The 11208-nt window shown below is 46.1% G+C and overlaps 1 protein-coding gene across 1 annotated transcript; it reads right to left on the reverse strand.

Annotated features, from left to right (window-relative positions):
• Positions 1–3783: 3783 nt before the first annotated feature.
• Mrps30 (mitochondrial ribosomal protein S30) lies at positions 3784–10614 on the reverse strand. Its single transcript, XM_077700125.1, has 5 exons — positions 10003–10614; positions 9284–9439; positions 5875–5986; positions 4592–4765; positions 3784–4324 (listed from the first exon to the last, which is right to left on the reverse strand). Exons 1-5 carry the CDS (start codon positions 10564–10566, stop codon positions 3858–3860), a joined length of 1473 nt encoding a protein of 490 aa, XP_077556251.1. The 5' UTR covers positions 10567–10614; the 3' UTR covers positions 3784–3857.
• Positions 10615–11208: the final 594 nt, after the last annotated feature.

Here is an 11208-nt window from a genome sequence, read left to right on the forward strand (position 1 = left end):
AATGTGCAGGCAATACGCAAGGATTTCTCTCCCCCCCCCCGCAGGCTAAAGGTGGGGGTGCGGGTTATGAGCGCGAAAATACAGTACCTGGAAATGCGGCGGTTAGAGGGAGGGCAAAGGACACACAACTGAAAACTTCGTGCCCAAGGGCAAAGGGTCTGGTGTGTCCCCGCAGTCAATGACGAGGTGACGCAGGGGAACACTTAAAAAAGCGGTTTATTCCGAAAAAGAAACAAGCACTGCCCTTGCTGGGGTGGCGTTGGTGAGGGAAAGTGTATGCATGCCCTCATAGGAAACATTAATTGACATGGGTTAGGGGGGGCCTGAGTTAGGGGGGGCCCGAACCCTTGCTCACACGTTGCGATCTCGCACAGCATAGACAACATATTCCCCCCCCCCCCCCCCCTTTAGAAGATGGCCTTTCAGGGGTCAGGAGGTGGTCACTGACTTGTGGACCCGCATTGGTGGGGTGCCATGGGGGCCAAAAGCAGCCGGGAGCAGGCTATCTGAAGGTGCAGCTGGAGGTGTTGCTGTGACATACCAGGCTCTGTTGAAAGGTGCTGACACACTTTCTCCGGAGTGGCCTGTTTTGCTCGAAGACGGCCGGAAGGTTGAGGTGCAGGCGCTGTGTCGTGCCGTCAATTTGGACTGAAAGCATCACTTGTGCCTTCACCCAAGACGTATTTTACCCTATAAAACAAGTTTTCTTTATGGTACTCTGCTCCTGTGCTGCCCCAAAACTATTTTTTACCCGTGCGAGCTACTCCAAAACCGGGTTTACGTGCTCCGAAATGAAGTTTTTTCCTGCTTAAAAAATTGTTCCAAAAGCTGTTCCAGCTCTCCCACCCCAGCTTTGTGCCAAATATTTATTTGTGCTTTTCCAGTGGTGCCCATCTCGCCTGCCAAACAAACTGTTGCAAATGTTTTTTTTTTTTTTTTTTTTGAACAAAATTATGTGTGCTTAGAAAGCCAAAGTAAAGGAAGCTTAAAGGAGCCATGAAGAGAAAATGAAAGTTGGTTTTATTCGAAAGATTTCGTGTTTTATAGTGCCCCCAGCGCTTGTCCGGATACAAACGGTGCTTTATTCACTGAGAAATTAAACAATTTAGGTTAAAATTTTGATTTTCCCGCTCAATCGTGCGTTTTCGTGATCCCAAATGACATCACAGGAACCGACCGCTCTGCAGCCTAGAGTACCTTCATTCACGCATCCGTCGTACAGGGTAGAGACACGTACACGCTGGCGCCGCCATTTTCGGTTGCTCGCTCGCCACCGAAGCAAGTCATTGTGTCAAAACCGCGCTAAAATTATCGACGCAACGCGGTTTACTGAAGAAGTTTGAATCATATTGTCTGTTTCGCGTTGCTAGGTCTCGTGGGAAACGAAAAGAATAACGCGTTGAGCCCGTTGGCCCAATTGCGGCGGCACGGGACCGTTCAAAGGTTGTCTCCACCCTGTACAGCGGTGTTGGTTTGTTCCCGCGTTTCTTTACGTTCCGTAACCTAGATGGCGTCACCATACCGTGGCAAGCGTTTGGTGTGTTTTTGCCCGCATTTAAACCTGGCTTGTTTTTGTTCTGGGAGAAAATATTCGTTCCCTGAAACAGTGCTCGCTCGACAAATGGGGTCACGTAAGACACCGTTGCTTGCGTCAATCGGCCAGTGTCGTCTGAGACAACCCCAAGCCCCGTAGTGCTGTGCAGCTAAACCAAGCATGCTGTGCGCAGTACGAACAGCAGAACGCATCAGTACTTCTATGTTTACATGTGCTTTCGTAACTTCCACTGTTTGTCCCATCATTCTTATTGCTTTGTAAAGAATGTGCCCTAAATTTAAGCGCAAATCGCTCGTTTGTCTAGTTTGTAAGCTCTACCTAATTTGCGTCTGCTTCTGCCAGCCTCCGCCAATCGCAGAGCTTAGCTCATGTGACATCATAGGTTCTGTTGCGGGAAATGAGCTGGTGGGTCGCATGACCATTCCCGTTTTTCCTAATTATGTAGCTTATTTGAGCGAAGTTTACGTTAAAAGTGGTGTCAGTATGATTCTAACGAGACAATCTTTTGAATGAACCAAACTTGTGTTTTCTCTTCATGGCTCCTTTAATCAATGGACAACACTGCCAAAATTCTTGACAAGATTTACGACGTTACAGGTGGAGGGAGGCGAGAAACGTGCAGGCTCTGAGTAGGCACCAGCAGTTGAAGATTGTTAGCAGCGTCCTCTTCAGATCAGGGTGTAGGCATGTGCCAACTCAACGCGGGTTTTAACACATGTGCGCTGAACTCGGCCCTTCTCATTTTAGCTATAGTATTATGAGTGGTAGCATTAACAGGCAGCAGTAGTTTTATGCTGTATTGTCCTCCTCTCATTTCCTCCACCGGTATTGCAGATACATTGTAGTCCCTTCTACAGCATTGTACATAGTTTAGTTTGTGTGTGTTGCCTTAAACCCTAGAATTTTAAAGCTCTACCTTTTACAAAGCTCTCCATTTTCACAATGGCCAAAGCACTACCTTTGAAGTCATCATAAAGATTTTCCGCTTTGATGTCACACTTCTCTGCCAGATACATCTCTATAGATGTTCTCGATTCTATTTTTTTTTTTCCTTTTCATATCTTCCTTTCCATCTCCTTTGCCTTTTTCTGATCATTTTAGAATACCTTACTCCTTTTTCCACACTTTATTCAGCATTTTAATCTCGACATACCTTTGCACCTTAGACAGCCACTTGCAGTGATCCAGCGTTGTTAAGCTCTCCTCAAAACATTTCAATTTGTGTTTCTCAAACTTCAAACAATGCCCACCAAGTATCTCCCTGTACTGCTTTGTTCATCGTTTTAGGGTTTAATAGTGCCTTAGGGTGTGAGAAAGGATCTGGACGAACGAATACACCTTTATGGTAACGCAGAAATATGAAGTCACAAATGCTTTATTTTCATGGCTGAACATAAGAGTATAGCAGATGCTTACGAAATGAGTATAGTTGCTGTAAAAGCTGTTTTTCTCCATGTAATTGCAGCAGTATACATTTTCACTTGGAATTTCAAGAAAAGCTTATGGCCGTTCACAAGTGTACTCTATCTTGTGTAAAAGCTGGCTTCTATAACTGAGAATACAGAGAATCATAAATAGAACGCACAACTGAATACTACTGTATTTTCTTGATTCTAAGCACCCTCCCCTACTTTCGGAAAAAAATTTTGAAAAAAAAGTTTGCATGCGAATCTAAAGCACCCCCTTTTCTAAGCAACCATCGCGAGGTAGATTTCACAAGTGTGGAAAGGGGCCCATGCTGACGTTGTAGAGAAGTATTTTATGAAGTGTTCAATTACAAACGACTTCGAGGAAACAGAAGACGACCTGCTGTGAGATACTGAGAGCGACGGTTCAAGCAGTGGGGCACGCTCGAGTGCCAGTGAGAGTGACAGAGTATCAGGCGTAAGCAGTCGGTTCACTGTCTGCATGTAGTTTTTTTTTAAAAATCAGCCAACTAAAGCAATGTTTCTTGTGCCCATCTCGTCGAGATGCAGCCGTGAAAAATGAAAAGGGGGGAGAGGGTAATTTATGTTTTTCGAATCTATACACCCCCCCTAACTTTGGGCATTGCGATCGTGAAAAAAAGGGGGTGTTTAGAATCAATACGGCACATCAAAGCTAACTAACATTTCTTACAGTTTAAAACACCTAGTTTAGCATAAAAAGCCACCAAACACAGCTTTCTCTCAAACTTCGCAGACTACCTTCTCAACAAGGACGGCGTCGACTTACCAATAAGCAGCAAACTGTTTCTAATCGCTCTAAGAGCCTTTATTTTGGATTCAACAACAGTCAAAAAGAATACATACTCTGCCACCAGTTACTTCAGCTTGATGTGGGGCGAGGGTGGGGCGTCTGGGTGCCACTTGTAGATCTTGACCCACATGGGCACTTCCTTCTTCAAGGCTTCCCACAGGATGAAGCGGCAGTCGTACGCCCTCAACCAGCGCGTCAGCTCCAGCTGCCTGTCTTCCTCGCTCCGCTCGTCCACACCCAAGTACGGACGGAGTTCCACTCCGTCTGGAGTGCTGGGCCGACGCAGGAGGAACCGAAGCAGGTGCTTGAACACGCCGTCGTCCAGACCCTTGAGCTCTCCTCCCTCGTACGCCTCGAAGAGCCGAAGATTGCCCGAGGTCCAGCAGAGGTTGCGACGCGGGTTGCTTTCATAAAAGTCCATGTGGAACTGGTGCGTGTTGAGCTGGTACACAGCAAACGTCCAGTTCTGCCCGTCCGTGTTGATCACCTGGCCCACCAGCGGGTACGTGGGCTCGTCATAGAGCGTGAACCCTGCAACATTTATTGCAAGCACACTGTACTCCCATGTAACCCTTGCGGGCTTTTGTGTACATCCACAAGTCCTTGCAGTACTGCAACTAAGCCTTGTAACCCGAACTACAAGCTGCAGCCACTAAGTACCCTTGCGTAACACATATTCACGACATACCAGTGACAAATGTAGTCAGTCGTGTAAGAGCAGTCATGTAATGAAGCGGATGACCATTCTCGAAGAACCGCTGTTCAAAACCGCTGTACAGTGACCTAGAAAAGGCTCACCTAGTTGTGCTGCCACGCCGTTGAGCCAGCCAAAGCCTGTCAGGAGTGCTGCAGCATTGGTGGCGTCTTGAATTTCTTCAGGTGTGCGGAACGGGGAGTTGTAGCAGCCGGTGAGCTCGCTCCGCTGCCGAATGGTCACAAGGGGAAAATTGCAGTCGTGGAATGGCCACGTGCCTGAAGGAAAAATTATCAGCTTCCATCAGAAACATGCACAACTAGAGCAGGTGCAGTTTACAGCCTTGGATGCACTTTTTTTTTCTATGATTCTACAGACGGCGGCTTGCCCATTGTGCCGAGAAAGCCGAACATGTCGACAGTCAAGCTCAGACTTGCCCCCCCGCCCCCCCTCCTAAAAAAAAAAGGGGTCAAGCTGCACAAAATCCAAATTAATAAACTCTGAGCACTAAATGTTTCACACACAAAGGTTAACCGTATCCCCCGCAAGGGTTCAAGCTGCACAAAAACCAAATGAATAAACTCTGCGCACTCAATGTTTCACACACAAATGTTAACCATATCTTTCTCAAACAGTATAGTTCTTTTGTTGTAAGGTAATCATTGGCGTACGCAAAGCTGATTACCAAGAACTACAAACCTCTTGGCTGGCACACTGACCAGGTGCAAAAAGTTAAATCTCTACACAACATGCTATCTTTTTTTTTTTTCTTTGAGCTGACGTTTTTTTTTTCACTGATGGCAAGCAATACTAACTTTTCCTAGTCCACACAGGCTTGGCATCCAAACACGTGGGAAGCAAACCTGGGTGTCAAACAACTGCACTTGCAATTGGCTATTTTGTATTTGAAGCTCACCGTTAGTACTCGAACGTTCATGCAGCCTTAGTTATGACCTCTACTGTGTTGTTTGTGGGTAGGACTGCACCTCGCTGCATTCTTCCACCAAGAAAAGGAAACATGCATGGCTGAATGCTGCCTGTCATGGAATCAAAAGGCAGCACTTTTTATTATGTGCATGGTGACTACGGGTTAAAATAGCACCACTCCTGGTAAAAGCTGTTGAAGTAGTGCACAGATGCGCACGGCAGCGTAAGGGTAAGTTCAGGCACGCGAACGTGACAGTGTGGCACAACTGCTTGCTCCCAGGGTGCGAACTATAAAGCCAATCGTGAACTCTCTGTACAGTAGCGCTCGTGCCAGACATCCAAGTCTGATAAACATCATAAAATTGGTACAGTATGAGAAACCTGCTCTTAAACGTCAAAAAAGTGTGCAGTAAAACGATTAAAAAAAAAAAGAAAATCCAGGGAGAACGCTCCTCCTTACCAGGCAAACTGGTTAGAATTTTGTTCCTCCACTTGAACTTCATGAAGGATGGGTGGTACGGGAAATCTGGTACTTCCTGGCTGCATACCAGAGGATCATCCAGGCCCACCACCTGCTCAAGAAGGTGAAATGGAGTGTAACCACCACCACCACACTTCCTCGATGGTTGGGGGCATATTTTTAAGCACGAAAACAGCAAATGGAGATTGCTGTTTTACACACATTGTTTTAAAAAACACGTTGTTTTAAAGAAACCACGCAGGCAACAGAAATGTAGTGTTTCGTCAGTGGTCCAGGCCAGGTAGGCAATGCATAAAAAAACATACACAGCTGCCACATAACTTGACAAGAATTCAAATTGCTCATTTTCAGGCATACCAGTGCCTCACCCACTCACTCATTCACTCACTCACTCGAGAATTGAATACAAGTATTAAATCAAAGCTTACCGACTTTATAAAACAAATCCACCTGTTTCCTTGGCCAAGTATATTTGACCTCCTCGCCAATCGCTAGGTTTTCTAGAAGGAAATGCTGCTACTATGACAAACCAGCACGATCCCTACATAACACTGTGTGGATCTGTGCAAACACTCATTAATGCAGGTAGATCCTGTGAATACAAGCAGAGATAAACACTGACTGCTCACATCTTCATCTAAGCAGTTGGCACTGCAAATGTAGTTCAGTACTTTCTTAGAGCTCTTTGTAGCAGACTGACAACATGCACAAGGGGACACAGATGCCACTTCTTGTGAAACAGGTGGATTAGAAATATTGCACGCAGCTAGAGATGTGTGTCACAAAAGTTTGCCATCAAATACATTAGACTTCAAGCCTGTATCATGCATATTGTGTGAATGCAGTGATTCTACTGAAGCCTTATACTACAGGGCAGCATAACTTACCCCACAAACATCCCTAGAAATAAGCATTCCACGGCTATGCCTTGGTGACAGACGCAGAGGCAAGCCAAGTTTTTCTGGAGCAACCTGCACTGCACTGCAGTTTGACCCCTAATAAAACCGCTTCTACCCCCACAATGATTATCACTCAAAATTTACAAAATGTGTCCGTTCAATGTTCCTAACAAGGTTTTTTTAACCTCTATTAACTCTTTCGTGACCACGCCATATGCCATCGTTTTCAAACCTCCCGCAAAAAGTAAAAATGGCGCTATTTGGACAACCGACGCTATCTGGCTTGTTCATTGGACACCCTTTTAAAGCGAAGTTTTTTAACTCTACCCCCCAAGGGTTCTGTCGCGACCGTTGGTGTCAACAGGAAACTCCCGCAAACAAATAAAAGAAGTTACTGGCACCACCAGGAATCAAACCTTGAACGAAGAGGGAGACGCAGCAATAGCCCGTTGTCTTACTGATTGCGCTACGACCCCACGCGGATACAGAAGAGACAGACGGTGCAATCACCGAGCGCATCTGTGGGTTTACCCCCTGCGTTCTCGCTGAATGCCATAGAGTTTCCTCTGATGTGCTTCACCAATACAACTCAACCAACCACCGTTCATGAATCATGCATGGATTTAACCTTAGTAAAGCATATCTCTTTGAAGTAATAAATGTGGGGTTAAGAGCATTTCACTTGTCTCTGGTTTCACTCTTTGAAGAGCCACATGTGTTATAGTCAAGTGACGTCGCATGGGTAATCGTTGTGGGTGTCATTTACAGCTTCACTTTCCAACCACCTTCACAGGGTGGATTGGTGCCAATTCTTTTCAGTTTCGCTGCCGTTTGTTTACATTTCGCGTGGGTAGATGGCGTCGCAAGTGAAATTTGAACCCAAGGTAGCAGAGAGTTGGGAGGAAATGGCGTTCTGTTTCACTGCACGCTCTGCAAAGGCGGACAGCAGTTTCAGGGACTTCGGCAACTGTTGCTGCTATTTTTTTTTTACCCCATCAGCAGTGATGACTCCAGCAACGATGTGGATTCTTCAGATTTTAGTTCTGATGAAGACTCCTGCATTCAACAGCCTCAGACTTCAACAGGCGCGCTGCCAGGGAAGGTTCGTTTTTGACTTAGTGCTGTATTTATAAACAAAATGTGCCTAATATCTGACTGCGATATCTTTCATGCGTAGCGTCTGGACAACATGCGGCGGGGATATTTTGCCAAATGCTCCGCGCTGTATCAAGTTATCGCCTGCAATATATATAGCCAGGCGCTCGTGTAAAATAGCGCTGCAAAGTGATGCACCCTGCTTCTCAAGAGTGCTAATTTTTTTTTTCTCATTTTTTACCACCGCAGTGATAACAATTTGGTGTGAGAACACCATTAAGCATGCTTGGATGCATGTTTTAGAGAAACTGACTGACTCTCGAGTGGCTTCGCAGAGTGGCACAGCCATCAGGCCATTAGGTTGGTGGGCCTGCAAAAATCCAGAACTTGGTGTACGGCGTTGATGTATATATTGCATCATAGCTTAGGAACGTAGAAACATTTTGCTCCTAAAATAATTTATAGGCTCAGTAAAATCGCCTGTTTGTGTTTTGTGTATACTTTTTTATGCATTTTTTTTGTTTCGTTGACCAATAAACTGTCCATAATTACACCTTTTACAAAACTGCTCTTATCTGTTAGAAAGAGAAGTCTATAAGCTACAATTTCATGCATAGCAATGCTAAATGTGCCCAATAGCTCAAGAAAAAAAAAAAGTTTTCTCAAAGCACTCAAAATCGGCCATTTTTCCGTGGTCACGACTGAGTTAATGAAGATAATGGACCTTTTTCCAGCAGCGATCCACACATGCGCAGGCTGCCGGTCCACCATTTTTGGCAGTAGCCTTGGGCGAAATATATAGGGTGCCCTTTCAGCTTGCTGCTTGGGGAGCGGCTGTGCTTCCTAGGGCTGCACGTTTTTATTTCCTCTTTTCAGACAGTTCACAGCGAGTTCGTACGTGCACGCAAAAAAGGCCTTCAATGGAAAGGGGCAGAAATGTTTGCGGCTGACCACGGTGCGAGCACTTGGCTACCAGTGAGGGAGCAACGAAAATGAAGAAAAAAAAGAAAAAGGGGCGGTTTGGTTACTGCAGATTAGTCATGTGAGCATGCGTCTGCTGCCGTGACAACCATGTGAAAGGCACAAGGAAGGGTGGGTGCGGCAGGAACTGCAGGATGAGAGCATTTCGTGCACCAGTCCCCCGAAAGATTTTGGGGGGCCTGCCTTACTGCCAGTAAGGTTCGCCGTGGCCGCCGCTAAGAGGACTAGTACTGGAAAAAGGTCCATTCTTCATTCAGCATACGCATACCCGGCCACACATCTGATTTAATCAAACCGCTAAGGAGTCAAAAGTGAGCAAAAGCAGTGAACTTGTAGCCGCTTGTATACAGCCAGTCTAGCTCGCAAAGAGGGCACCACGTGTAATGAACTCCCGGTCAAAACTGTTTGCTTACAGGCGTGAGGGGTTCCGTGACTCTAACTTGAGCATCGGGTTGATCACAGTACTGGAAACGCATTTGTACAGTATCTTGCTTTCTGTACTTTCTTCGCATATTGGGGTAATATCGGCCATGCTCCCAGTACGAGTCGCAACGTGGGGTCAAGTCCACCTGGAAACAAGAAAAAAAAAAATGCGTTACACATTTGCGCAACTGCTATGTCATTACACAATGAAATATAATGGGCCTTAGAACTTGTACCACTAGAGAAGGTTCACTAGTTTAAAAAACTACACTAACCACAAGTCGCAGAAACAGTCGACCTCGGTTTTAGTACGCAGCTTTCTTGACAGACAATATGATAAACCGAGACCGTACTGCACGTTTATTTGCCTACAAACTTTAGGCCTGTTCATGCCTCAAAACTAAATAAATCTGAAGTTTCGACTACTACACTACGTTGCTTGATGTTACTGGGGACAGATGAAAAAAAAAAAATATATACTTCTAGCGACTAAACAGTTCATTAAAGTACGAACGTAAGCATTTTGGAGTCGAGAAATTGCATTTTTTTATGGAATAATTCTCCTTGGAAAGGAAAAATAAAGCACGTCATACGTCACTGCAGCGCGGCCGTGTATGTAATGTCATCACATCTGCCTTTTAATAAGCCTCCTGTAACCCTTACAATTTTTGCAAGCAAGCTCAGATCTCTGCTTTCGAGCTTCACCAACCTGCGAGGTCTGGAGGTGAGGAACGTCCTTGGCCAGGCCTTTCAAGAGCACTGACAGTAAGTTAGAGATTATGTTTCTTTGCTTTGTTGACTCCGAGCTTTGTTTGCGACCTTTATCGCCACTTTTGTGCATTTCCAGCTCGGTGGCGACAGCATCGACGAGGTGCGGTTTCAGTCGAACGTACGCTTCCTCGACGTCCATCTCCGCGTAGTCGGCTGGCAGTCCATCAATCAAGTGCGTCCGCGTTGCATACTGGTACGCCGGTAGGGAGTTGTAGTACAAGCAGTCTGGGTACATCACGTAGCAGTACCGTCGGCCCTTTTCCGCGATCGCCAGGAGCTTTTGCTGAACAGTGGGCAATGCCTTGACGCTCTCTCGCCATTCGTCTCGCACGCGCCTTTTGCAAGCCTCGTAAGAAGTGTCTAGGATTGGGGGATAGTTGGGGACCTCGGTGTACGCGTACTCTGCTTCGATGTCCGGGTTGAGGAGCTTCGGGTAGTGGCTGGTGAACCTGATATTTCTGAGAGCGCATACGCGCCGGCTTGTTAGTATTTTTGTCGCCATTTTCGCCGCACATGGGGGCTGTCCAGTGTGGCCAGAGCAAGTTGAGCGTTCATGAAGTTGCGCTGTCCGTGGCCATAGCCTCAGCTTTTGTCGTTTTGTGGTGGAACCACGAACTCTTGTTTTGCAAATGTGTGCTTTGGAAAGGTTTAAACCAGGGACGTTTACAGACTAACTTTTCTTGTCTCGATACCACGCGTGCTTTCTAACGGGAGAGCATTTTTGGCGCCGTTCGAAACTGACGTCATGTTGTCACATGACAGCTCCTGGTGAAGTCACTTGGTGGCGCCAAGTTTGACAATTGGAGAAATACAATCTGTGATACAACCGCGAAAGAGTATAAATATTTGGGAGTATGGCTGAACTACAGCGAAGACTACGCGCAGGTGCATGAGGCTAACCTTGAGACGAAAGGAAGACGGAACGCGGCTATAATGAAGCATAGAGCCCTCTGGGGCTACAAAAAATACGAGGCGGGGAGGGGAGTCTGGACAGTGGTCATGGTACCAGGATTAACTTTCGGAAATTCGGTTCTGTGCATGAAACCAGAGACCCAAGCGGTCCTGGAGGTAAATCAGAGGATGGTAGTCTGACTGGCTTTTTCGTTTTCAGCCGATGTTTTCTGCGTTGAGTTCACCTTTTTTT

This window comes from Haemaphysalis longicornis, unplaced genomic scaffold (genome assembly GCF_048455015.1).
Source record: "Haemaphysalis longicornis isolate Haplotype H1 unplaced genomic scaffold, Haemaphysalis longicornis Haplotype H1 scaffold_2, whole genome shotgun sequence".
NCBI classification, from domain to species: Eukaryota; Metazoa; Arthropoda; class Arachnida; order Ixodida; family Ixodidae; genus Haemaphysalis; species Haemaphysalis longicornis.

Excerpts from the sequence above, each read along its gene's own strand:
- Mrps30 (XM_077700125.1), bottom strand. The coding sequence starts at position 10,566 with ATGGCGACAAAAATACTAACAAGCCGGCGCGTATGCGCTCTCAGAAAT. Across the intron at positions 9,440-10,002 it reads CTCACCTCCAGACCTCGCAG|GTGGACTTGACCCCACGTTG; the intron begins GTTGGTGAAGCT and ends TCTTGTTTCCAG. Across the intron at positions 5,987-9,283 it reads TCACGGAACCCCTCACGCCT|GTGGTGGGCCTGGATGATCC; the intron begins GTAAGCAAACAG and ends CTTCTTGAGCAG.